This window comes from Chlorocebus sabaeus, chromosome 15 (genome assembly GCF_047675955.1).
Source record: "Chlorocebus sabaeus isolate Y175 chromosome 15, mChlSab1.0.hap1, whole genome shotgun sequence".
Lineage (NCBI taxonomy): Eukaryota > Metazoa > Chordata > Mammalia > Primates > Cercopithecidae > Chlorocebus > Chlorocebus sabaeus.
The window spans coordinates 5,813,621-5,840,679 of NC_132918.1; the positions used below are offsets into that span (position 1 = coordinate 5,813,621).

General features: G+C 41.7%; 1 protein-coding gene across 6 annotated transcripts in view; it reads right to left on the reverse strand.

Annotated features, from left to right (window-relative positions):
- Positions 1–27,059, reverse strand: part of YEATS2 (YEATS domain containing 2) — a 109,731-nt gene that overhangs the window by 44,620 nt on the left and 38,052 nt on the right. For 4 of the 6 annotated variants that reach the window (XM_073023414.1, XM_073023416.1, XM_073023417.1 and 1 more), the window contains 7 exons: positions 18,280–18,328; positions 13,521–13,697; positions 11,387–11,629; positions 8,995–9,156; positions 6,403–6,506; positions 4,066–4,173; positions 3,088–3,270 (listed from right to left, as the gene is read on the reverse strand). In XM_073023414.1, coding sequence (XP_072879515.1) covers positions 3,088–3,270; positions 4,066–4,173; positions 6,403–6,506; positions 8,995–9,156; positions 11,387–11,629; positions 13,521–13,697; positions 18,280–18,328 — 1,026 coding nt within the window. Of the gene's footprint in view, positions 1–3,087; positions 3,271–4,065; positions 4,174–6,402; positions 6,507–8,994; positions 9,157–11,386; positions 11,630–13,520; positions 13,702–18,279; positions 18,329–27,059 lie in introns of all 6 variants that reach the window. The other 2 variants (XM_073023418.1, XM_037988513.2) reach the window with 2 other exon arrangements.

Consider the following 27,059-nt stretch of genomic DNA (forward strand, 5'->3'; position numbering starts at 1 on the left):
CAGTTGCTCAGCATCACTGGAGGAGTGGACTGGCGATATGCAAAGTGCAAAAAATGGAAACTAACTTATCCAAGAGCTTCTAACATAAACAGCAATGCTAAGTAGATTCAAAGCAGAAATCGGTAAAACCATATATCCCTATGTGAAGCAAAACAGATTTTGAGATACATATAAGACAAGCCTGAACAGGAAGTTCAGATGACAATATCTGATTTACTAAGGGATTTTGGCAGATTTCTTACCCCTGAAGCCAGAACCACAGTGTGAGCACTAGGAAGCAGCTGGGGATGCCGGTCTTAGTCATTCTGGCTATAAATGCCTCAAAATCAAATGTGATGCTGTAGCATCATGATTCCTAAATCTGCTGCCTAAGCAGATGAATCAGCAGGGACACTTATTAAAATTAAAAACCCAGATTCCCAGGGATCTCAAGAAGATTCTGATTCATTAAGTTTGAGATGGTGGCCTAGGTAGCTATCAGCAGATGATTCTTATAACCAGGTAAGTCTGAGAAAGTAGTTAATAAACTTACAGATTCTAGAACCACCGATAACACTATGAATTTTTTTTTTTTTTTTTGAGATGGAGTTTTGCTCTTGTTGCCCAAACTGGAGTGCAATGGCAAGATCTCGTCTCACTGCAACCTCTGCCTGCTGGGTTCAAGCGATTCTCCTGCCTCAGCCTCCTGAGTAGCTGGGATTATAGTCACCCACCACCAAGCCCAGCTAATTTTTTATATTTTTAGTAGAGACAGGGTTCACTATGTTGGCCAGACTGGTCTTGAACTCCTGACCTCAGGCGATCCACCCACCTTGACCTCCCAAAGTGCTGGAATTATAGGCGTGAGCCACTGCGACCAGCCCTCACTATGAATTTTTAACTTGATCCTAATCTCTACCTAATATCTAAAATCTTTGTCTATTTTGGGGGATTCTTCTTAAAACAATTCATTTTCCTTAAACAGGTAGGCTGGGTTTCAAGCTGAAAAACATCTATATAATAATCTTTTTTTTTTTTTTTGGAGACAGAGTTTCACTCTTGTTGCCCGGGCTGGAGTGCAATGCTGCGATCTCGGCTCACTGCAATTTCTACCTCCCGCGTTCAAGCAATTCTCCTGCCTCAGCCTCCTGAGTAGTTGGGATTACAGGAGCCCGCCACCATGCCCAGCTAATTCTTGTATTTTTAGTAGAGACAGAGTTTCATCACGTTAACCTGGCTGGTCTTCAACGTCTGACCTCAGGTGATCCGCATGCCTCGGCCTCTCAAAGTGCTGGGATTACACGCATGAGCCACCACGTCCGACCATTGTTTTTTGATTTTGAGACAGTATCCCTCTGTCACCCAGGCTGAAAAGCAGTGGCACAATCTTGGCTCACTGCAACCTCCTCCTCCTGGGTTCAAGTGATTCTCCTGCTTCAGCCTCCCAAGTAGCTGGGATTACAGGTGCACGCCACCCACCACACTCGGCTTTTGTATTTTTAGTAGAGACGGGGTTTCACCACATTGGACAGGCTGGTCTCAAACTCCTGACCTCAAGTGATCTGCCCGCCTCAGACTCCCAAAGTGTTGGGTGGCTCACACGTGTGAGCCACCGCGCCCAGCCCATATCTTAATAGTTTTAGAGTATACCCGCCAAAGGTTGAGATAATTTAACCCTGATATTCTAAAAGCATACCGAGGTTAGAGACAACTACTTTTCATTAGTTCTGCAATGGGGAACTTGGAGTTAGCAGGCCTGAGTTTAAACACTTTGTCATTTATTAGCTGTAATGCTCCAAGGAAGCTGTTCAAACTCTGAGCCACAGTTTCCTCATTTGTAAAACAGGGGTGAAAATCCCCACCCTCCAGGGTTGTGTGTGGATTATAGATAATGTATAAATACAAGCAAAGCATACAAAAGCACTCAATATTGATTCCACAGTCATCTACCACACTGACGATGTTTCAGTCAATGACAGACTGCCTATGTAACAATGGTCCCATAAGATAATAACAGTGTATTTTTACAGTACCTTTTCTTTGTGAGATATGTTGAGATCCACAGATACTTACTGTCCTATTACAACTTCCTATTGTATTCAATAGTAACATGCCAAACAGGTTTACAGCCTACAAGCAATAGGCTACACCATACAACCGAGGTGTGTAGTTAGTTATTCTATCTAGATTTAAGTACACTGTGATGTTCACACAACAAAATCACCTAATGACACGTCTCAGAATGTACCTCAGAATGATGATTAGGTGATACATGGCTACATTTCAGCTGATTCAGGAAAACATGGCTCTATGTGCTATTTCATTTTTTTATTTTCTATTTTTTTGAGATGGAGTCTCGCTGTCACCCAGGTTGGAGTGCGGTGGCACGATCTCGGCTCACCACAACCTCTGTCTCCCAGGTTCAAGTGATTCTCCTGCTTCAGCCTCCTGAGCAGCTGAGATTACAGGCACGGGCCACCACGCCCAGCTAATTTTGTATTTTTAGTAGAGATGGGGTTTCTCCATGTTGGTCAGGCTGGTCTCAAACTCGTGACCTCAGGTAATCTGTCTGCCTCGTCCTGCCAAAGTGCTGGGATTATAGGCATGAGTGACCATGCCCGGCCTCTATGTGCTATTTTAAAATTCTCTCAATACCTTAATTCTCCCGTACCTCTAAATTATAAAAAAAATGAACTCTACAAAAAGCTAAGAATCATTAAATAGATAACAGCCCAAACATCAGAGGTATAAACTACAGCATTCTCCTATCAGAAATAAACAAGTCAACAGCGGATCCCTTTTAGAGATGAATCAAGTAGAAAGTTGTGTCTATGAGTCAGTTGCCTTCACTGCCAGAGACAGCAGGGTTCCCCTGCCTCTTGGACCATTCCTGGATCCTTTGTAATACATAAGCCGGCTCTTGCCAATGATTACTACAGGAGTAGAAGAGTTTCACACCAATGGACTTGTTTTTCCAGCTGGGCTTTCACCCACAGGTTCTTACGGGATCAGCAACCCTGACACCCTGAATCTTTTCAGCACCTGTCGATTATTTAGGCAAACATCATCATTTACATGTGAACTTTCCCACCTCTACCCAACACAAACCTTGGAGGGCTGAACCTTTGTTGACTGGGCAATCCCTTCTCCAGTAGTTATGACCTGTTTCTGAGGGGACACAGCTATCATGTGACCCCCTTTCACAGTCACATACTGCGGGAGTGGTGACTGGCTGGCAGCTCCTGTTGCGGGCACGTGAGGTGCTTCACCAGGTTCCTGTTTGATGATCACCTTGCAACAAACATGATAATGACACTGAATAAACATCCATAGACATCCCATTTTATAAAGCTGCTAATACATGAATCTTTTCTGTTTGCAGGGATTAATGAATTGATGAAACTTGATTTGTAAAGAATGACTCCACCAGAAGGGTAAATACACATACTACTTAAACACAGTCCATACCAGCTATTAAAGGGACCAATAGTAGGATCTGAACTTGATTCTGTGCTCCTGTAATAACACAGTTACTTGTTTTAGAGACTGTGGCAAATGACAGCAGAGAGAAACACACACACTGTTTGTGCTCCATGAATTCCCATCGTGCTGGACTCCAAGGGCTGCCCTGAGGACATCATTAAATACATAGAAGCACATCTCAGAATGAGAAGCTGAGACCTACTAAAAAGTAACATGTTGATAGGCCAGGCGAGGTGGCTCATGCCTGTAATCCCAGCACTTTGGGAGTTCGAGGTGGGAGGATCACAAGCTCAGGAGTTCGAGACCAGCCTGACCAACATGGTGAAATCCCATCTCCACTAAAAATACAAAATTAGCAGGGCGTGGTGGTGCATGCCTGTAATCCCAGCTGCTCGGGAGGCTGAGGCAGGAGAATCGCTTGAACCCAGGAGGTGGAGGTTGCAGTGAGCTGACGCCGTGTCATTGCACTCCAGCCTGGGTGACAAAGTGAGACTCCGTCTCAAAAAAAAAAAAAGGTACATGTTGTAGGGGTGGTGTCAATCAACTCCAACATGCCACAGAAAGTACTGAGACTTCTGGGATAATGTCCTAATACATACTTACTTTTGTGAAAGCTCCAAGTCCTCCTGTTATAGGTTTGGGGCTTTGAACCTTAGGGTGACTCCCAATTGGGCAAAGAGGTGGCATAGATGCAAACAAAGAATCCTCCTGCTGCGTGTGTAAAAATACATATTTTACAATCAGGATAAATGGGTGATTTCAGATCATCTAGTCACTTGTATTTAATACAAACCTGTGACATTCTCTAGCAATATAAAGAAACAAAAGACTGGCGGGGTGCTGTGGCTCACACCTGTAATCCCAGAACTTTGGGAGGCCGAGGTAGGTGAATCACCTGAGGTTGGGAGTTCGAGACTAGCCTGACCAACATGGAGAAACTCCGTCTCTACTAAAAATACAAAAATTAGCCGGGTGTGGTGGCGCATGCCTGTAGTCCCAGCTACTCGGAAGGCTGAGGTAGGAGAATCGCTTGAACCCGGGAGGCGGAGGTTGTGGTGAGCTGAGATCACGCCACTGCACTCCAACCTGGGCGACAAGAGCAAAACTCCACCTCAAAAAAAAAAAAAAAAAAAAAAAAAGAAAAGAAACAAAAGACAAAAAAACCTAAAACTCCCTGGGGTCTTCCAAGCCTCTACACCTGCATTTTAACATTGCTTTAGAAACCAAATGCAAAGAAAAGCTGTAACTTGGAAACAATCTACTCATCTGTGTCCTGCTGTACGCTGGAAAGACTTCTAACTTACTACCCCTAATATTTGGTTGACTTTATTGGTCTTCCCTGATAGTTGGTAAACCACTAAAGGACAGGGACTGTATTTAGTTTATTTTATATCCCTGGAGCCTAGGTACTAAATAAAGAAATGAAAGAAGCAGGCAGCTGCAATGTTTCAGTAAATACTCTCTTTTAATAGTACTCACAATTGATTTGTAAAATTTACTCAATGAACACCTAGAATATAAAGGAAAATTTTTCAATAAAAACTTAAAAAACAACAAAAAAAACTTGAATAATTTGGCACAGGCAAAGACAACAAAAGTCAACATTCAAAACTTCCGTAGTTTCTCTTTAATTCTCAAACACAAAATGCAAATCTCAGAGGCAATCTGTCAAAATTCAGAAACAAAGAACACTTCTTGAAGGCTGTAGAGTAAAATGATCACCAAGAAACAATAAAAATTAAACCAGCAGAGTTAAGAGTTTCAAGATTACTATAATTCAGACATTCATATAACAGTGCCAACACACTGCACAGAATTTAGAGAACAGCCTCGCCTTGGAGCAGAAAATCATTCAGTATCATCATTAGCGTCTAAATCAAAGAAATGCTGTGTCAGGCACTAGTCATTTGACTGGAACAGGTCAGATCATATTTGGAGTTGTAAATTTTAAAGGATTGCTTACCCAGAAAAAGGGGAGCAGGGGAGAGACCCTGTGGAGGTAAAAGGTTAACACATGGAAAAGGAAACACTGATGCGCCCCAACTTAGGATGGGGTTATGTCTGGATAAACCCATCATAAGGGGAAAACATCATAGGCCAAAAGTGCATTTTTGACTTCCCACATTTTCACCGTATGGTGGGTTTATCTGAATATAACCCCAGCGTAAGCTGAGGGCTCACTAAATGCATATTGCTTTTGCACTACGGTAAAGTCAAAACATTGTAAGTTGGACCACTGTAAGTTGGGAGCCATTTGTATATTTACTTCTTGGTGGTGTAAATACAGAAAAGACAGGAATGTGCTGTCAAATGAATGTTTTTATATTTAAAAAAATTTTTTTTTATGGGTTAAGGAGTGGAAAGTTTAAGAAGCAAAAGAAAGGGGAGAGGACAGCAGCTCTGTTGCAAGAGAAAGAGGTGTCCAAAAGGGAAGAGGTCAGATGAATATTTTTATAAGGAAATATTTTTAACAAACTATTCAAATAAATAAGAAAATGAATAATCTTATCACAGTAAGTTTTCAAATTGATACTGAGTGACTATTTGACACAGGTGCTGTAAAGCATTTTTGACACTATGAAAAGATCCAAGTGAGGTAGTAAAGTCTGGAGTAGATCCAAGTAAGTTAGTAAAGTCTGGAGCTAGTAAAGTCTAGACACCTAACAGCTTGAAGATTCCATTTTATGAAATTTGCATCATCAACTGACACATTCTTGCTGAGGCTGAACATACTATGTTCAGAAACTGGCAAAGTGGCTGGGTGCAGCTCATGCCTGCAACTGCAGTACCTTGGTAGGCCAGGTGGGAGATCTCTTGAGGCCAGGAGTTCAATACAGCTTGGTTAATACAGGGAGCCCCCATCTCCATTTGAAAGTTTATTTTTTAAAAATGAAAAGAAAAAGAAGCTGGCAAAGTGTAATAACACAGTAAGAACATTACCTTGACAGCAGATGTTACAAAACTACTTCCATGAATTTTAGGAACAGGGGAAGCTGTTCCTTGGGAGACCTGAGAAGCCGTGGAGATCTTGTTTGTAGGACTTCCTGAGAAGCAAGGCACAATTAAAAGTAAAATATAAACAAAGTAAAATTTACAAAATGTAATTTTAAAGCATTTCCACCATCCTCCCCTCTTTCCCACTATTTATTTTTCATTTTGAAAAGTCATTGTTAAGGCTGAAACTAGCATGGAAAAAAACCCTTAAGGACCCATCCCCATGAAGCTGATCTCATGCTCAACGTGAAGAAGGTAAGAAGCTGGTAAGGACGTGCAGAAGAGTAAGTAGTAAAGTCACTTGTTTTAGACTACTCCTTGTACAATAAAGAGTAGCATATTCTTGTATATTCTACTCCTTATACAAGACACTAGAAAGTATTCTATTTCTATGCTCTACTCCTTATGCAATGAAAGATACCATAACATAATGATACTGTTTAACAAATGTGCCAGAATACATGCATTCTGCTAGCTCCTTCAAAGTAGCTTCACCAGAAAGTTACGCCTATTCCAAAATGCTGCCAACATTATTATTATTATTCTTTTTTTTTTTTTCATGCGACGAAGTCTCGCTCTGTCACCTGGATTGGAGTGCAATGGTCTGATCTTGGCTCACTGCAACCTCCACCTACCAGGTTCAAGTGATTCTCCCACCGCAGCCTCCCCAATAGCTGGGACGACAGGTGCACACCACCACACCTGGCTCATTTTTGTATTTTTAGTAGAGACGGGTTTTGCTATGTTGGCCAGGCTGGTCTCGAACTCCTGACCTCAAGTGATCCACCCACCTTGGCCTCCCAAAGTGCTGGGATTATGGGCATGAGCCACCGCGCCTGGCCAACATTAAACATTTTATACTCCATTTGTACAACTGCCTTTAGGGTCCGAAAAAAATTTAGTCATATTATCTATAGTCAACAAGACCCCAAATAGTATTTAATCATTTAATCCACTTACCAAACTTGCCTCCAAAGACTTCTGGCTGATTCCTAAAACCAAATGTCATGAAATAACACCTATTTGGCATCCCTAAGTATGTTCAAAAGATACTGGGTAAGCCTTGAACATAGTAATTTTTAAGGGCATTCCACAATTATAATCATTATTAAAGTTTAGCCTTTCCAAAAACAAAAACTGCTTGGAAAAGCCCAACATACATTCATGTGTCAAATCCAATAGGTTAAACAAACAACAACAAAAGAAATCAGTCTCATTATCTTATAATTGTCCCTTTTATTTCATTTGTCTTCCATTCTTAATTAGAAGTGAAAGCTACAGGGAAGTTTACAGTTAGGAGCTTGTGTTTAAATACAGGTTGAATGGGGCCGGGCGCGGTGGCTCACGCCTGTAAATCCAGCACTCTGGGAGGCTGAGGCGGGTGGACTGGAGTTTGACACCAGCCTGGCCAGCATGGTGAAACCCTGTCTCTACTAAAAATACAAAAATTAGCTGGGCGTTGTGGCACACGCCTGTAATTCTAGCTACATGGGAGGCTGAGGCAGGAGAATCGCTTAAACCTGGGAGGTGGAGGCTGCAGTGAGCCGAGATCACACCACTGCCCTCCAGCCTGGGTGAAAGAGCAATAGTCTGTCTCAATAAATAAATTAATTAATTAATAATAAATATAGGCTAACTGAAGAGAATAAATAAAATAATGTTAGGGAAAGCATTTCAAAAAAACCTAAAAAGCATGATACAGCTGCATGGGATTATAATGAGGAACACGGTGAATCCAAAGATGACTTCTTCCTATTAGAGTTCTCTTTAAAATTGAAGGTTTCAATTTCTCCTCCCACAACCAGAATGGGTCTTCTCTGAAGAAAATAGTATCACTTTTTTATTTGACTGGGGAGAAATGTATGTGGCTCACAATGTTAGCAAAAGTTTCTTTGGAAGAGGTAGTAACCACATTGCTTACAGTCCCCCAAAGAGTAAGTCTTCCAAATGAAAACAAAATCAACTGTTCTTCTAAGAACATTAATTACGGCTTATTTTGAATTTTTAGAAATTAAAAGAAAACTCAAGTAAATTCTAAAAAATGCAACTTTTACAGAGTAAATCTCCCCTCAGAGGAACAGTATTGGCTTTCCTTTTATGTATTCTCCCTTCTCGTTTACGGGAGATTTCATTCTCCAATTATATGGCTACCAAGTAACGGCAGGATTACGTTTTTAATAAAAGATCAGGCCGGGCACGGTGGCTCAAGCCTGTAATCCCAGCACTTTGGGAGGCCGAGACAGGCGGATCACGAGGTCAGGAGATTGAGATCATCCTGGCTAACACGGTGAAACCCCGTCTCTACTAAAAAATACAAAAAACTAGCCGGGTGAGGTGGCGGGCGCCTGTAGTCCCAGCTACTCGGGAGGCTGAGGCAGGAGAATGGCGTAAATCCGGGAGGCGGAGCTTGCAGTGAGCTGAGATCCGGCCACTGCACTCCAGCCTGGGCGACAGAGCGAGACTCCGTCTCAAAATAAAATAAAATAAAATAAAAAGATCAAACCCTTTGGACTGTACAAATATTGATCGCATACACACCTGTACTGGGAGTGCTGGCTCCAATCATCTGCCCCGACTGCTTGTCCATGATAACATAAGGATTATTAATAACAGAGCCAGCAGTGCCTTGCTTCACATGAACTGGAGTGGAAGTCGGGGTTCGAGGCAATGGTGATGGGCTTGGAGTTGATATTGGGGAACCTTATTAATTAAAAAAGGAGAACAGAAACAAAATACACATATTCAACTCATGTAAGATGTCGAGGACAAGGAAGAAGGTCAGTGCCACCAGGACAAAGGTAACACATTGGGAAAATAAAATGGAACTGCATGCTCCCAGTACTGAGCAGCAACAGGGGTATAGGGGAGGCAGAGGATGTATGCTTCATGCTCTGCATCCTTATCCTTAGACCAATAGCATCAGCATCACTGAGGAAACTGTAAGAAACAGATTTTATGGTCCCATCCTTGACTGACTGAACATAAATCTGCACTTCAACAAGATCTCCTGGTATGCACAATACAGTTGAGAAAGCAGTGCTTTACACAGCAGTGCAAAACTGCTGAATCTTTTTTTTAACTGCTGAATCTTGATATGATAAATCTTTTACCACCACAGGCAGGCTGTTATAGTACTGGTTATACCTGAAGACACTAAAATTAGGGAGAAAATTAGTAAGTGCCAGGCACGGTGGCTCATGCCAGTAATCCCAGCACTTTGGGAGGCTGAGGTGGGTGGATCACCAGAGGTTGTGAGTCCAAGACCAGCTTGACTAACATGGAGAAACACTGTCTCTACTAAAAATACAAAATTAGCTGTGTGTGATAGCATATGCCAGTAATCCCAGCTACTCGGGAGGTTGAGGCAGGAGAATCCCTTGAACCCGGGTGGCAGAGGTTACAGTGAGGCGAAATCACACCATTGCCCTCCAGCCTGGGCAACAAGAAAGAAAGAGGAAAGAAAGAGAAAAGGGAGGAAGGGAGGGAGGAAGGGAGGGAGGGAGGGAGGGAAGGAAGGAAGGGAGGGAGGAAGGAAGGAAGGACATTAGTAAGTAAATAGCTAGATTTAAGAAACTTGTGTCTTGTTTTGAATAGGAAAATATGAAATTCACCTACCCAGAGCAAAAGTCTCTGTCAATACTATGTCACAGTCATAATCCAGAAAGATTTGTGTTCCCGCAAAATACTCTCAAAAGTTACTGACAGTTAAACATCCTCTACTGTCTTTTACTGATCAAACTTGTCATCCATGAACTTCTCTAAACTTCAAATCAATTTATATGTTTGGCCTATTCTACCTCTGAAGTAGTAAATTCCAAAATTTTCCTACCTGGTAGGTAAAATTGCCTACCAAGGGCAGGAAGCGGTGGCTCCCACCTGTAATCCCAGCACTTTGGGAGGCCGAGGTGGGTGGATCCGCTGAGGTCAGGAGTTCAAGACCAGCCTGGCCAATATGGTGAAACCCCATCTCTACTAAAAATACAAAATTAGCCGGGAGTGGTGGTGTGTGCCTGTAGTTCCAGCAACTCAGGAGGCTGAGGTAGGGGAATCGCTTGAACCCGAGAGGCGGAGGCTGCAGTGAGCCAACATTGCGCCATTGCACTCCAGCCTGGGTGACAAGAGTGAAACTCCATCTCAAAAAAAAAAAACAAAAACAAAAACAAAAAAAATTGCCTACCAATTAGAAGCTATTTATCTCTCATCAATTTCAAAGATTTGGATCATATTTCTGCTTAGCTGTTTACTTATAACACCAAACATTCCCTTTTCCCCCCTTCATTTAAGTATTGTACAGAAGTCCTCACGCTTCCTGGATATTTTCACTTGCCTTTTAACAAATATGTTTTGTTCTAAGGTGGAACAGTCAAAACCAGAAAGTATATACTCCTACTAAATTTTACTTAATGTGAAACTGTCACAAGACAAAGGATAATCCAACCTTAGTGAAAAAGACAACTCAGAACTACCTACTGACAATAGGAATGAGTAATTTTCTAATGTGGTTACAGAGAGAATAAAGCATTTCAGTTCCCACCCAATTCTAACCCTTAAAGCTTAACTCCACACCAAAGGCCTCTAAACTTTTTCTATTACTAGTCACTGTGGTTTCCATGTATATAATCCCCAAACACGATTCCTACACTGTAGTTTCAGCCATATTTGCTAGCAAACATTTTACCTCTGGTGATTCTAGGAGACAAAAATTTGACCATTTGAGTTTCATTTATTTCCTCCATTCATTTCCATATGAATGAGCTTTGTTTTTGCCTTGTGACAGTTTTGCAATCAACAGCGACAGACTTCCTTTTGTTAAAGAAACACTGCTTAGAAAAACTTGAGAGAAAAAAAGCCACAGTATTTTCTTTTGTTGTTCCAACAATTTTAACATCCAGTCAACTCCACATACACTGTCTTCCACACATCTGCATACCTGACACAATCTTGCAGCTCATGGTGATGGGCTGGAAGGACTTTCCGGGTGACTCAGGATTAGGAACCTGACTTTGTGGCACAATTTTGCAGCTTGATGCTATTGGCTGGAAAGCTGAATTGCCATGAGAACAAAAGGTAACTTTCTGGGATGTTGTCACTTTGGTGGGTGTTCTTTCCAATGAAGATGGCAAAGAATAAAACGGAGCGTGTCGTTCAGCTTCAGTGCCAGCTGGGAATCCTGCTTGAGATGAAAGGCAAATGGCAAGTCATCAATCGCTTTGAAATAAAACCTTACCATTGTGGAAAAAGAATAAAAATGCATTATTTCAACACCCATTTTAAACCATGTACTGGTAGCAAAATAAATACAATCAATTATCCCTTCATATTTTTGGTGAAAAATATATATGCTTAGAATAATGTTTAAAGTGCTTTTTTAAAGAAACTTGAAAACATTATTAACTATAAACCATATATAACATAAAAAGAACACAAGTCCTTATGTTCCTCCATTTTTTAATATATAAACTGAAAAACTGTTTAGAGAAGAAAAAAATCTTAAAAAGAAAGCATTCATGAAATCTAATGAATGATATCCTCCTATCTTATTTATTTATTTATTTATTTATTTATTTTTGAGACATCATTTCACTCATCACCCAGGCTAGAGTGCAATGGTGTGATCTCCGCTCACTGCAACCGCCGCCTCCCAGGTTCAAGTGATTCTCATGCCTCCCTCAGCCTCCTGAGTAGCTGGGATTACAGGTATGCACCACCATGTCTGGCTAATTTTTGTATTTTTAGTAGAGACGGGGTTTCACCATGTTGGGCAGGCTGGTCTTGAGCTCCTGACCTCAGGTGATTCGCCAGTCTCAGCCTCCCAAAAGGTTGGGAATTACAGGCATGAGCCACCATGCCCAGCCCCTCTCCTATCTTATAAATGCCCATAAAAAAGATGCAATTGAAATTTAAAGAGGAATAAAGTTGAGATTTTATAATACTAACATCACATTAAAATATAAGCTTAAAATACAAGCTTAGAAATAAAACATTTAAGATCAATTTTATATCATTTATGCTTATATATGGGCACATTTAAATATATATACACTTACATATTTGTTAAATTTTAAAATGTCATGGTCAAAATACACTGTTGGTGATGAATCTTTTTTTAAGTAAAATCAGGTACTTAATATTCAAGTTTCTTGCTCACACAATCAGAAGCTGAACTATAAAGCCCTCCTGTAATACGTTAGAAGGAATTATCAAGTGATAAAAATCTGTTTTAGGCCAGACGTGATGGGTCATGCCTGTAATCCCAGCACGTTGGGAGGCTGAGGTGGGTGGATCGCCTGAGGTCATGAGTTCGAGACCAGTCTGGCCAACATGGTGAAAATCCATCTCTACTAATAATACAAAAATTAGCCGAGCGTGGTGGTGGGCACCTGTAATCCTAGCTACTAGGGAGGCTGAGGCAGGAGAATTGCTTGAATCCAGGAGATGGAGGTTGCCGTGAGGCGAGATCACACCACTGCACTCCAGCCTGGGTGACAGAGCAAGACTCCATCTCAAAATACAATAAAATAAATTTAAAAATCTAATGTTTTTTAGTGGTTTTTACATTTTAGAAAATATCAGTAGAACTTCATGGAAATTTTTTTTTTTTTTTGAGATGGAGTCTCGCTCTGTCGCCCAGGCTGGAGCGCAGTGGTCTCATCCCAGCTCACTGCAAGCTCCACCTTCCGGCTTCAGGCCATTCTCCTGCCTCAGCCTCCCTAGTAGCTGGGACTACAGGCGCCCGCCATCACACCTAGCTAAGTTTTTGAATTTTTAGTAGAGATGGGGTTTCACTGTGTTACTCAGGATGGTCTTAATCTCCTGACCTCGTGATCCGCCCGCCTTGGCCTCCCAAAGTGCTGGGATTACAGGTGTGAACCACCGAGCCCAGCCGGAAAAATATTTTTGACAAGGGTGGAGATTTGGCTTTCATAACAGAACTGTGCAGTAGAGGGAGCATGGTCTGCTTATGGCAAAGTCATTTTCCATATACTATAGGTCTCCGAAAGCAGCAAATGGGAAAGGAATGAATGCCTCAGAACAACTCTATGCAAGGAAAACTGCTGTATTACCTTTCTCCACAGAGGTATCGGGTACTGGCTCATGTGACTGCTTTATTGGTGAAGAAGCATTCACTGGGGCTGGAATGGTCAAAGGCAAAGATGGAGGGGCATCAGAGATATCAGACTCCGAGGACTGAGGATATATATAGTCTTCTCCCAGAGAATGGCGATGGAGTTCAACGTCTACTACCTAGACAATTGGGCAACAATCAGGCTCATGAGTCCATCATCGAGGTCACAGAAAGCTCAAGTCCTGTCTAAGAATGTGATCTTAGGGATGTGAGAGATAACTTCTAATCACACTTCAAAGGCAATTTCCATCTGAGGACCTAAAGGATTTATTCTAGAAGGTAATCTAATCTGGCTTAACAGATACATACCTCAGTGAAAATCTAATCTGGTTTAACATACAAATCTCAGTGAAATCACTCACAAATTGGGGCTTTTTGATTTTGCTGTTGCTACTCCTTACAACACTATTGCTCCAAATCTTTGCATGGCTGCCTTTCTCACCAGCAGGACTCAATGAAGTACACCACCTCAGAGAGACCATGCCTAATCACCTAAGCATGAGCTACTTCCTTATCCCCCAGCTACTCTTATCTTCACAGCACTTACTTGTAACTGAATTTTATTTGCTTCTGTGTTTACTGTCTACCCTCCTCATTTTCAATGCCACATTTAGAAAATGTCAGTAGAACTTCATGGAAATTTTTTTTTTTTGAGACGGAGTCTCGCTCTGTCGCCCAGGCTGGAGTGCAGTGGTGTCATCTCAGCTCACTGCAAGCTCCACCTCCCGGGTTCAAGCCATTCTCCTGCCTCAGCCTCCCTAGTAGCTGGGACTACAGGTGCCCACCATCATGCCCAGCTAAGAATTTGACTCTTTGAAGGAAGAAGCTTCCGTGTTCATTTCTGTATTCCCAGCACCTGGACCAGTGCTCAGTAAGTACCTTCTGATATAATATAGCAGATTTCTCTAGACAGAGTAAGATTTAATTAGTGAACTCTGATTAAATGGCTATTGCTGATATTATATCATGAAAACAAAAAAAGGGGGAGAAGGTGAAGAACAAAGTTGGAGGTCTCAGACTCCTGATTTCAAAATTTATTGCAAAGCTAAAGTAATCAAAACAGTATGCTGCTGGCACACAGACAGACATACAGACCAATGGAATAGAATAAATCCTCACATATATGGTCAAATTATCTCTGACAAGGGTGGCAAGACCATTCAGTGGGGGAAAAGACAGTATTTTCAGCAAATGGTACTAGGAAAACTGGATATCCACATGCCAAAGAATGCAATTAGACCCTTACCTTACACTATATACCAAAATTAACCCAAAAGGGATCAAAGAATGAAACATAAAAGCTAAAACAATAAAACTCCTAGAAGAAAATATAAGGGAAAAGCTTCATGACACTGAATTTGGCAATGGTTTATTGGGTATGACACCAAAAGCACAGGCAACAAAAGAAAAAACAGACAAATGGGACATCAACTTAAAAACTCCTGTGCATCAAAAGACACAATCAACAGAGTGAAAAGGCAAAAATATATCATGGAATGGAAGTAAATATTTGCAAATCATCTATCTGGTAAGGGGTTACTATCCAGAATATTTGAATAACTCCTGTGACCCAGCAACAACAAAAACCAAACCACCTAATTAAAAAATGGGCAAAGAGGCCGGGCACAGTGGCTCACGCCTGTAATCCCAGCACTTCGGGAGGCCGGGGCTGGCGGATCACGAGGTCAGGAGATCGAGACCATCCTGGCTAACACAGTGAAACCCCGTCTCCAATAAAAATACAAAAAATTAGCTGGGCATGGTGGCGGGCGCCTGTAGTCCCAACTACTCGGGAGGCTGAGGCAGGAGAATGGCGTGAACCCGGGAGGTGGAGCTTGCAGTGAGCCGATATCGTACCACTGCACTCCAGCCTGGGTGATAGGGCAAGACTGTCTCAAAAAAAAAAAAGGGCAAAGACATTTTCTGAACGTCTTTGAATAGACATTTCTCCAAAGAAGATAAACACATGGCCACCAAGCACATGAAGGGATCCTTAACATCACTAATGATTAGAGAAACACAGATCAAAACCACAAGATACCATGTCACAACCATTAGAATAACTACCATAAATTAAAATACAAACAAATTAACAAATGCTGGTGAAGACGTGGAGAAACTCGAATACGTGTGCACTGCTGGTGGAAATGTAAAATGGTGCAGCCACCACGAAAAATATAGCAGTGGTTCCTTTAAAAATAGAATTACCATAGGATCCAGCCAATTTCATTTCTGGGTATATACCCAAAAGAATTGAAAGCAAGGATTTGAATAGATACCTGTACACCTACATTCATAGCAGCACTATTAACAACAGCCAAAAGATGGAAGCAACCCAAGTGTCCGTCAACAGATGAATAGATAAACAAAATGTGGTCTATACATACAATGCAATATCATGCAGTCTAAAACAGGAAGAGGGGCTGGACACAATGGCTCATGCCTATAATCCCAACATTTTCAGGGGCCAAGGCAGGAGGATGGCTTGAGCCCAGGAGTTCAAGACAAGCCTAGACAACACAGTGAGACCCGGTCTCTACAAAAAATAAACAAGTAAGTAAATAAATTAGCTGGTCATGGTGGCACACGCCTATAGTCCCAGCTACCTGACAGGTTAAGGACAGATTACTTGAGCCCAGGAGTTCAAAGCTGCAGTGAGCCATGAATGCACTCCAGGCTGGGTGAGAGAGCATAAATAAATAAATAAATAAATAAATAAATAAATAAATATAAATTTTAAAAAAGGAAGGAAATTCTCACACATGCTACAATACGGATGAAATCTGAGGACATTATGCAAAGTGAAATAAGGCAATCCCAAACAGACACATACAATATGATTCCACTTGTATGAGGTACCCTAGAGTAGTCAGATTCCCAGAGACAGAAAGCAGAGCAGCAGTTGCCAGTGCTGGGGGGTGGGAACAGTGGGTAGTCATTGTTTAATGGGTAGAGTTTCAGCTCTGCAGGATGAAAACAATTCTAAAGATGGACTATGGTCACGGCTGCACAATAACATGAATGCCCTTAATGCCACTAGACCGTACACTGAAAAATGAATAAGACAGTAAATTTTGTGTCATGTGTTTTTTAAACACAATTTTTAAAAAATACATGAACCAAGGCTGGGTGCAGTGGCTCATGCCTGTAATCCCAGTGCTTTGGGATGCTGAGGTGGGAGGATTGCTTGAAGCCAGGAATTCTAGACCAGCCTATGAACATAGTAAGACACTCTCTCTATAAAAAAAATGTAAACATTAGCTGGGCTTGGTAGTGCAGGTGTACAGTCCTAGCTACTTGGGAGGCTGAGGTGGGAGAATGTCTGGAGTCTAGGAATTCAAGGTTGCAGTTAGCCATGATGTTACTGTACTCCAGCGGAGACCCTGTCTCAACTAAAAAAAGAGAAGAGAAAAAGAAAAGGAAAAAAGAAGAGAAGAGAAGAGACGAGACGAGACAGGGAAGAGGAAGAGGAAGAGGAAAGAAAGAAAAGAAAAGAAAAGAGAAAAGGAGAAAGCTTGGTGCGGTAGCTCACGCCTGTAATCCCAGCACTTTGGGAGGCCGAGGTGGGTGGATCACTTGAGGTCAGACAGTTTGAGCGCAGTCAGCAGATGAAGAGCAGCCTGACCAACACAGTGAAACCGTCTATACTATGAAAACAAAAATTAGCTGGGCGTGGCGGTGGGCGCTTTTAGTCCCAGCTACTTGGGAGGCTGAGGCAAGAGAATAGCTTGAACCCGGGAGGCGGAGGTTGCAGTGAGCCAATATTGCACCACTGCACTCCAGCCTAGGCAACAGAGCATCACTCCCTCTCAAAAAACAAAAAAAAATAGGAGGGGAAGGGGAGGGGAGGAGAAGGAGAAGGGGAAAGGGACGGGAAGAGGAGGGGTTTGCTGCGCCCCTACCCAAATCTCATCTCAAATTGTAATTCCCATGTGTTGGAGGAAGGGCCTGGTGGGAGGTGATCGAATCATGAGGCATATTTCCCCCTTGCTGTTCTCATGACGGTGAGTTCTCACGAGATCTGATGGTTGAAGTGTGTGGCACACCCCACTTCACGCTCTCTCTCTTACTGCCATGAGAAGGTGTCTGCTTCCCTTTTGCCCTTCCACCATGATTTTAAGTTTCCTGAGGCCCCCTAGCCACATGTTTCCTGGTAAGCCTGTGGAACTATGAGTCTATTAAACCTTTTTTCTTCATAGATTACCCAGTCTTCGGTAGTTATTTATAACAGTGTGAGAATGGACTAACACAGAAAGACAAAATTAAAAAACAAAACAAAACAAAAAGAACACTAATTTTTTCCCTAATTAAAAATGAAGATCAGCCAGAAGCAGTGGCACACACCTATAATCTCAGCACTTTGGGAAGCCAAGGCGGGCAGATCACCAGAGGTCAGGAGTTCGAGACCAGCCTGGCCAACATGGTGAAACCCCGTCTCTACTAAAAATACAAAAATTAGCCAGGCATGGTGGTGCGTGCCTGTAGTCCCAGCTACTCAGGAGGCTGAGGTAGGAGAATCACTTGATCCTGGGAGGCAGAGGTTGCAGTGAGCCGAGATCATGCCATTGTACTCCAGCCTGGGTGACAGAGCGAAGACACCGTCTCAAAACAAACAAACAAACAAACAAATGAACAAACAAAAATGAAGATCAACTTTCATCCTACGCATTCCCAGATAATACTGTAGGGAAAAAAACCTACCGTCTCTGCTCCAAGAGTCTGCAAGCCAGTATAAGTTCTATCCAGCTATGGAAAGACAAAAGGGGGAGTGTTAAATTTCAATGCACTTACTTACATATTATCAAAGGATACAATCTTACCTACAGCTCTTTTGCAAGTCTTCATACCATAGGATCAACTCTTTCATAACGTAAAATATAAATTCACCACTTCAATAAAAAAATTGAGTAAAAAAAAAATTCAATAAAAACCTCAGACATATAGTTACTATATTTTTAATATAAATTATACATTTTAAAAAACCTATTCTAAGGACAATGTAAAAATGGAGGAAGTTTTACACAAAAAGATGTTTACTGCAGTATTATCTATAACCAAACTAAAAACAATATAAAAATCTAGAATAAAGGAATGTGTAAGTAAACCATGGACCATCAATCTCTGAAATACCATGCAGCCACACAGATGAGGTTTACAAAGACTATGTACAGATATTTTAAATGACAGGCTATACATGTTTTAAATGCATACATTCTTGGACACAATTATATACTCGGAGTGTATTTACTAAGCACTTAAAAAAAAAGAATGAAAATATAGGCAGTAGAGGCAATGCTAATGACTTCAAATATACTGGCATCATAATTTGCTTTTCGAGAGAGGAATATAAACTGAGGGAATGTTAATAATATAAACAAGAGTTTACAATTACACAGAAAAAGGTTAAGTTCTTATTTGTAAATTTATATTCCACCACTAAAAAAAGAACTTGTGATAACAATATAAACATACAAGATTAATACAGAAAAGTATTAAATTGGGTAGAAAAAAAAAAAGAGGGAAAAAATGAAGCCAGGGTAGACTAGTAAATACAAGGTTTTAAAGGCTTAGGAGAGGTAGGTGTCACATCTGGTTGAGTTTCTTAGCAGCCAACATGAGAGGACAACTCAGTCAGTTATGAGATTTAGAGTTCACAAGATAAAAAGCAATACAGGGTGGATTAATAGTGGTTCCACGGAAGAAGTCTGGAGTTTTAATATTTAAACCTGAGCCTATGGTACGACTGCTAAAAAAATAAAAGGCAATTTTAGGTTACATCCATTTTCATAGTCTCCAGAGCACACAGTCTCTCTGTAATCTGCACAGGTTTATGTTTCATTGTTGGGACCAAATTTTAAGAGGGACATTGGATAGGACAGAACTATTATCAATACAAGAAGAGGAATTGTAAAACAAAGCATACAAGAAATGTAACAGGAACAGGTTTTGCCTGGAGTACAAATGATTTCAGGAGACACAAAGGCTATCATCAACCATTTTCAGGGTTCTTATAAAACAAAGCCTTATTCTATGTTATTTCAAAGTCAACAGCCTGAGGCCAGGCTCTGTGGCTCACTTCTGTAGTCCCAGAACTTTGGGAGACTGAGGCGGGCTGATTGCTTGAGTCCAGGAGTTTAATACCAGCGTGGACAACATGGTGAAAGCCTGTCTCTACAAAAAATACAAAAATTAGCCAAGCCTGTAATCCTAGCACTTTGGGAGGCCGAGACGGGCGGATCACGAGGTCAGGAGATCGAGACCATCCTGGCTAACATGGTGAAACCCCGTCTCTACTAAAAAATACAAAAAACTAGCCGGGCGCGGTGGCGGGCGCCTGTAGTCCCAGCTACTCGGGAGGCTGAGGCAGGAGAATGGCGTGAACCCGGGAGGCGGAGCTTGCAGTGAGCTGAGATCGGGCCACTGCACTCCAGCCTGGGCGACAGAGCGAGACTCCGTCTCAAAAAAAAAAAAAAAAAAAAATTAGCCAGGCGTGGTGGCAGGTTCCCGTAGTCTCAGCTACTCAGGAGGCTGAGGCAGGAGGATCTCTTGAGCCCAGGAGGTTGAGGCTGCAATGAGCCATGATCACACCACTGAATACCAGCCTGGGTGAAAAAGGGAGATCTACAAAAAACAAACAAACAAAAACAAAAAAAAAACCTAGCCTGAGCAACATGGTAAGACCTCATCTCAACAAAAAGTAATTAAACAATTAGCCAGGCACGGTGACACACGCCTGTGGTCCCAACTACTCAGGAGGCTGATGTGGGAGGATCGGTTGAGTCCAGAAGTTGAGACTGCAGTGAACCGTGTCTGCACCACCACACTCCAGCATGGGTGACAAAGCGAGATCCTGTCTAAAACAAACAAACAAACAAACAAACAAAAAACAGAAAAAAGAAACACTAGGACAAAAGGACAAAAAATGGGGTCAAGGTTTCACTAAATGGATGAATGTGTTAGCTTGGGAAGTGCTGTGCTCTAGGGTGATGGGTAAGGAGAGAGTGACTACCTGTCAGAAATGCAGGATATAATAATTTCACACATTCTAGGAACTTTAAATTTTATGTAACTCTAACATTGAGAGTATTTAATGTTTAATGTAGTATTTACAGAATCAAATACACATCATTATTTACTGAGAATTTCAGAATACAAAGATCACTTCAGGCTTTAACAGCCAGGAAAAGCTACACAGGAACTTGAAGAATGCAAAGAATTCAGACAAGCATCTGAGGAGGGGAAGAGCATTAAAAAAGACCCAAGGAGAGACGGCCCAAGGCATTTCTATGACAGGAATAGACTGCCAAGGCTAGAGCGGAATGTTCTTCAGGGGTTTTGTGCGAGACAATCTAGGGAAAGTAAATCGAGTCAAAATGAGCCCTGAGAGCAGGCAGGGGCATTCGTACTTGAACAGGAATTCAATCAAGTTTTCTGAAAGGGATAGCAGAAAGGTTCTGCGGTTTTAAGCGGATGGATCAGATATTGTCGTGTAGGATGCCCTATGAAGAAAGGAGATGGATTTTTAAAAGCCTATCAGGAGACAGCAGAATAATAGCCTAGGAATAGTGGGCAGGGGCCAGGGAGCGGTGGCTCACGCCTGTAATCCCAGCACTTTGGGAGGCAGAGGCAGATGGATCACTGGAGGCCAGGAGTTTGACCAGCCTGACCAACATGGTGAAACCCTGTCTCTACTAAAAACACAAAAATTAGCTGGGCGTGGTGGTGTGCACCTGTAGTCCCAGCTACTTGGGAGGCTGAGGCAGGAGAATCGCTTAAGCCCAGAAGGTAGAGGTTGCAGTGAGCCAAAATTGCACCACTGCACTCCAGCCTGGGTGACAGAGTGAGACTGTCTCAAAACAAAAAACAAACAAACAAAAAAGAATAGTGGGAAGGGAGGAGGACGTAATGTAAAAGAGGAATGTAATGTAGGAATGTAAAAGAGATTATGAAGAAACAATAATGGTCTGCAACTGAACAAATACTTAGAAGAGGGAAGAATCAAAGATGGCTCCAAGAGTTAATTTAAAAATGACAGGAAAAATAATACTACAGTACAAATAAGGATCACACAGCTACAACACAGGAGTTTAGGGTCTCAAGGCCAATACACAGCAAAACAATAAAATGATGTTTTCCAGAAAACTTGTTAAGAAACATTTTACTGTCATTTTAAAACACTGTCTCAAATAATCTTTCACCAAGAGCTCTAAGTGATATGTACAATACAAGATGTGAGAAGTACATGAAGAATTCCTTTTGTTTAGAGACTAGGTCTGAGCCCAGTGCAACATAAGGTAGTACGCGCTGTGTTAAAAATAAGATTAAAAGAAAGTAAAACCGGCCAGGCGCAGTGGCTCATGCCTGTAATCCCAGCACTTTGGGAGGCTGAGGTGAGTGGATCTACTGAGGTCAGGAGTTTGAGACCAGCCTAGCCAACATGATGAAACCCCATCTCTACTAAAAATAAAATTTTAAAAATTAGCCATGCGTGGTGGCGGGTGCCTGTAATCTCAGCTAATTGGGAGGCCGAGGCAGAAGAATCGCTTGAACCTGTGAGGCAGAGGTTGCAGTGAGCTGAGATTGCACCACTGCCTTCCAGCCTGGGCAACGGACCGAGATTCCGTTTCAAAAAAAAAAAAAGCAAACTATTTTAAGACCTTCCTCTAAGTAACAGAACAGTACTCTGCCCCTTAATAAAATGGCTGTGTGCCCTTTCACCTGGTTTCGGTGCTTCTCTGAGGTCATAAGGCAACCTAGTCTTATGATAATCTTTGGAAAAGAACTTAAGCCTCAAGTTAAGCAGTCCCACCTATCACCCATGGAAGGGAAATTTCAGTATGCCTTAAAGTTGAAAGAGGTGCATGCGTAGAAGAAAGGGAATGAAAAAGGAATTCCACAGATATACTTAGCTTCGGTTAGCCCAGTTTTGGGAGCCATTAACACGAACAATGTGATAAACCACAAAGTAAGGGTGCTTTGGAGATGTACAGTATTAGGATTATGTCGCATGTAGAGAAAATGTACATGAAACTATACTACTATAAAAAGGGTCTAAGGGAACACTAAGAAATGGTCTTTCCACTATACAAATTAAACATGGGCCGGGCAAGGTGGTTCACGCCTCTAATGCCAGCACTTTGGGAGGCTGAGGAGGGTAGAATGTTTTACCCCATGAGTTTGAGACCAGGCTGGGCAACACAGTGAAAAAAACTCCATCTCCACAAAAAATAAAAAAATTAACTGGGTATAGTGGCATGTGCTTGTGGTCCCAGCTACCTGGGAGTCTGAGATAAGAGGACCACCTGAGCCTGGGGAGGTCAAGATGCAGTGACCCCATGATCATGCCATTGCACTCTAGTCTGGGCAACAGTGAGACTCTGTCTTAAAAAAATAAAAAACAAACGTTTATTTACATAAAATTGCAAAAATATTTGAGAAAACAAACCAAAAACAGGGCATGAGAAATAGATCACAATGTCATTATTTTAGTTACTCCAACATTTTGGTGTATTTCTTTTGGTTTTTTTTTCTACCTTTCAGAGATCGTGGTTGACTTCATGTACATACAGTTTTATACAAACATACCTCAGAGATCATTGCAGATTCAATTCTAGACTACTGCAATAAAGTGAATACTGCAATAAAGCAAGTCACAATGAATTTGTTTCCCAGTGCTTATAAAAGTTATGTTTACACTACGCTGTAGTCTATTAAGTACGTAATAGCATTATGTCTAAAAAAATAATGTACATACCTTAATTTAAAAATACTTTATTGCTAAAAAGTGCTAATGATCACCTTGAGCCTTTCGTGAATTATAATCTTTTTGTTGGTGAAGGGTCTTGCCTTGATGCTGATGGCTGTTTGTTGAAGGTTTGGGTGGCTATGGCAATTTCAACAATGAAGTTTGCTACCTCGACTGACTCTTCCTTTTCTGAAAGATTTCTCTGTAGCATGCAATGCTGTTTGACAGTGTTTTATCCACAAGTTCTTTCAAAACTGGAGTCAATCTTCTCAAACGCTGCAGCTGCTTTATCAAGTAAGGTTATGCAATATTCTAAATCCTTTGTTGTCAATTTCAACAGTGTTCACAGTATCATCACCAGGAGTGGATTCCATCTCAAGAAGCCACTTACTTTGCTTATCCATAAGAAGCAAATCCTTGGCCGGGCGCAGTGGCTCAAGCCTGTAATCCCAGCACTTTGGGAGGCCGAGACGGGCAGATCACGAGGTCACAAGATCAAGACCATCCTGGCTAACACAGTGAAACCCTGTCTCTACTAAAAAATACAAAAAACTAGCCGGGCGAGGTGGCGGGCGCCTGTAGTCCCAGCTACTCGGGAGGCTGAGGCAGGAGAATGGCATGAACCCGGGAGGTGGAGCTTGCAGTGAGCTGAGATCTGGCCACTGCACTCCAGCCTGGGCGACAGAGCGAAACTCCGTCTCAAAAAAAAAAAAAAAAAAAAAGCAAATCCTCATGCATTAAAGTTTAATCACAAAATTGCAGCAATTCAGTCACATCTTCAGGCTCTACTTCTAATTCTTGTACTCTTGCTACTTCCACCATATCTGCAGCTAATTCCTCCGCTGAAGTCTTGAACTTAAGTCATCCACTAGGGTTGGAAACAATTTCTTCCAAACTGCTGTTAATGTTGCTACTCTGACCTCCTCTCATGAATCACAAATGTTCTCAATGGCATTTAGAATGGTTAGTCCTTTCCAGAAGGCTTTCAATTTACTTTGACCAAATCCATCTGAGAAATCACTATCTATGGCATCTATAACCTTACAAAATTTATTTTTTTCTTTTCCTTTTTTTATTTTTTATTTTTATTTTTTGAGATGGGGCTTGCTCTCTCACCCAAGCTGGAGGGCAGTGGCTTGATCATGGCTCACAGCAGCCTCAACCTCCTGGGACCATGAAGCTGATCCTCCTCCTACCTCAGCCTTCCAAGTAGCTGGGTCTATAGGCATGCACTACCATGTCCGGCTAATTTTTTTTCTTTTTTTTTTTTTTTGTAGAGAGAAGGTCTTATTATGTTGCCCAGGCTGGTCTCAAACTCCTGGGCTCACACAATCCTTCCTCCTTGGCCTCCCAATGGGCTGGCATTATAGGCATGAGCCACCATGCCTGGCCACAAAATACATTTCTTAAAACAGTAAGACTTGAATGTTGAAATTACGCCTTGATCTCATGGGTGCAGAATGGATACTGTGTTAGCAGGCACGAATACAACATTAATCTCTTTGTACATCTCCATCAGAGCTTTTTTGTTTTTGTTTTTGAGATGGACTCTCGCTCTGTCACCAGGCTAGCATGCAGTGGCGCGATCTCAGCTCACAGCAACCTTCGTCCCCTGGGTTCAAGCGAGTCCCCTGCCTCAGCACTTCCCAAGTAGCTGGGACTACAGGTGTGACCCACCACGCCCAGCTACTTTTTGTATTTTTAGTAGAGACAGGGTTTCGCCATGTTGGCCAGGCTGGTTTCGAACTTCTGGCCTCAAGTGATCCACCAACCTCGGCCTCCCAAAGTGCTGGGATTACAGGCGTGAGCCACCGTGCCTGGCCTCCATCAGAGCTCTTAAGGGACCAGGTGAATTATCAATGAGCAATATTTTGAAAGGAATCCTTTTCTCTGAGCAGTTGGTCTCAACGGTGGTTTAAAATTTTCAGTAAACCATGCTATAAACAGATGTGTTATCACCCAGGCTTTTCTGTTCCATTTATAAAGCACAGGCAGAGTACATTTAGCATCATTATTAAGGGCCCTAGGATTTACTGGATGGTAAATAAGTGCTGGTTTCAATTTAAAGTTACCAGTTGTGGCCAAGCGCAGTGGCTCATGCCTGTAACCCTAGCACTTTGGGAGGCTGAGACAGGTGGATCACTTGAGTTCAGGAGTTTGAGACCAGCCAGGACAACACGGTGAAACCCTATTTCTACCCTGAGGTGCCAGGAGGCAAAGGTTGCAGTGAGCCGAGATCACGCCACTATACTCCAGCGTGGGTGACAGAGCAAGACTCTGTCTCAAAAAAAATAAAAATAAAAATAAAAATAAATAAAGTCACCAGTCGCATTATCCCCTAACAAGAGAGTCAATCCTATGCTCTGAAGCCAGGTATTGACTTCTCTCTAGCTATGAAAGTCCTAGATGGCATCTGCTTCCAACAGAAGCCTGTTTCATCTACAGTGAAAATCTGTTGTTTAGTGTAGCCACCTTCATCAATGATCTTAGCTGGATCTTCTGGATAACTTGCTGCAGCCTCTCCATCAGCACTTGCTGGTTCACCTTGCGCTTGTATGTTATGGAGATGGCATCTTTCCTTAAACCTCACAAACCAACATCTGCTAGCCTCAAACTTTTCCTCTGAAGCTTCCTTACCCCTCTCAGACTTCACAGAATTGAAGAGTCAGGGCCTTGCCCGAGATTAGGCTTTGGCTTAAGGGAACGTTATGGCTTGTATCATCTTCTATACAGATCACTGAAACTTTCTCCAAATCAGCAAGAAGGCCGTTTTGCTTTCTTATCATTTGTGTGTTCACTGGAGTAGTACTTTTAACTTCCTTTAAGAACTTTTCCTTTGCATTCACAGCTTGGCTGTTTGGCACAGAGGCCTCGCTTTTAGCCTATCCTGGCTTTCAACATGCTTTTTTCACTAAGCTTAATCCTTTCTAGCTTTTAATTTAAAGTGAGAGATGTGACTCTTCCTTCTACTTCAACACTTGGAGGCCATTATAAGGTTATTAATTAGTCTAATTTCAATATTGTTGTTCTCAGAGAATAGGAAGGCCCCAAAAGAGGGAATGAGATGGGGAATGGCTGGTTGCTGGAGCATTCAGAATCCACACAACACTGATCAATTTTGTTCATCCTCCTATATAAGCATGGTTTGTCGTGCCCCAAAATAGCAGTAACATCGATCACAGGATCATCAAAACAGATTTAATAATAAAAAAGTTTGAAACATTTCATGAATTGCCAAAATGTGACAGAAAGACACAAATGAGCACATGATGTTGGAAAAATGGCGCTCACAGAGTTGTCTGACACAGGGTTGCCACAAATCTTCCATTTTTCACAAATAGAATATCTACTGAGCACAATAAGCAAAGTGCAATGAAACAAAGTATGCCTGTACTCTGCGTTTCACTTCCTATTAGGGCAGTTCTCCCCGTGGATAGACAACACTTCATAAGATACAATTTACAATGGCTGCACCATAAACCACATGGCCACATTCATCATTCAAGGATTTCTTATAATACAAAAGTATTACAATCTTGTATAGTACTTTATCATTTCCAAGACATGTTCACTTCTGTCTTTACAAACATTATTATTTGCCCCACTTTATAGAAAAGTAAACAGATTTTAAAAAGATTTCAGTAACTTAGCCCCCAGAGACACACTGATGTTGAGGTCTGATCAAATATTCACGCATTCTGATTATCTGACCACTTTGTTCATCTTTTTAAA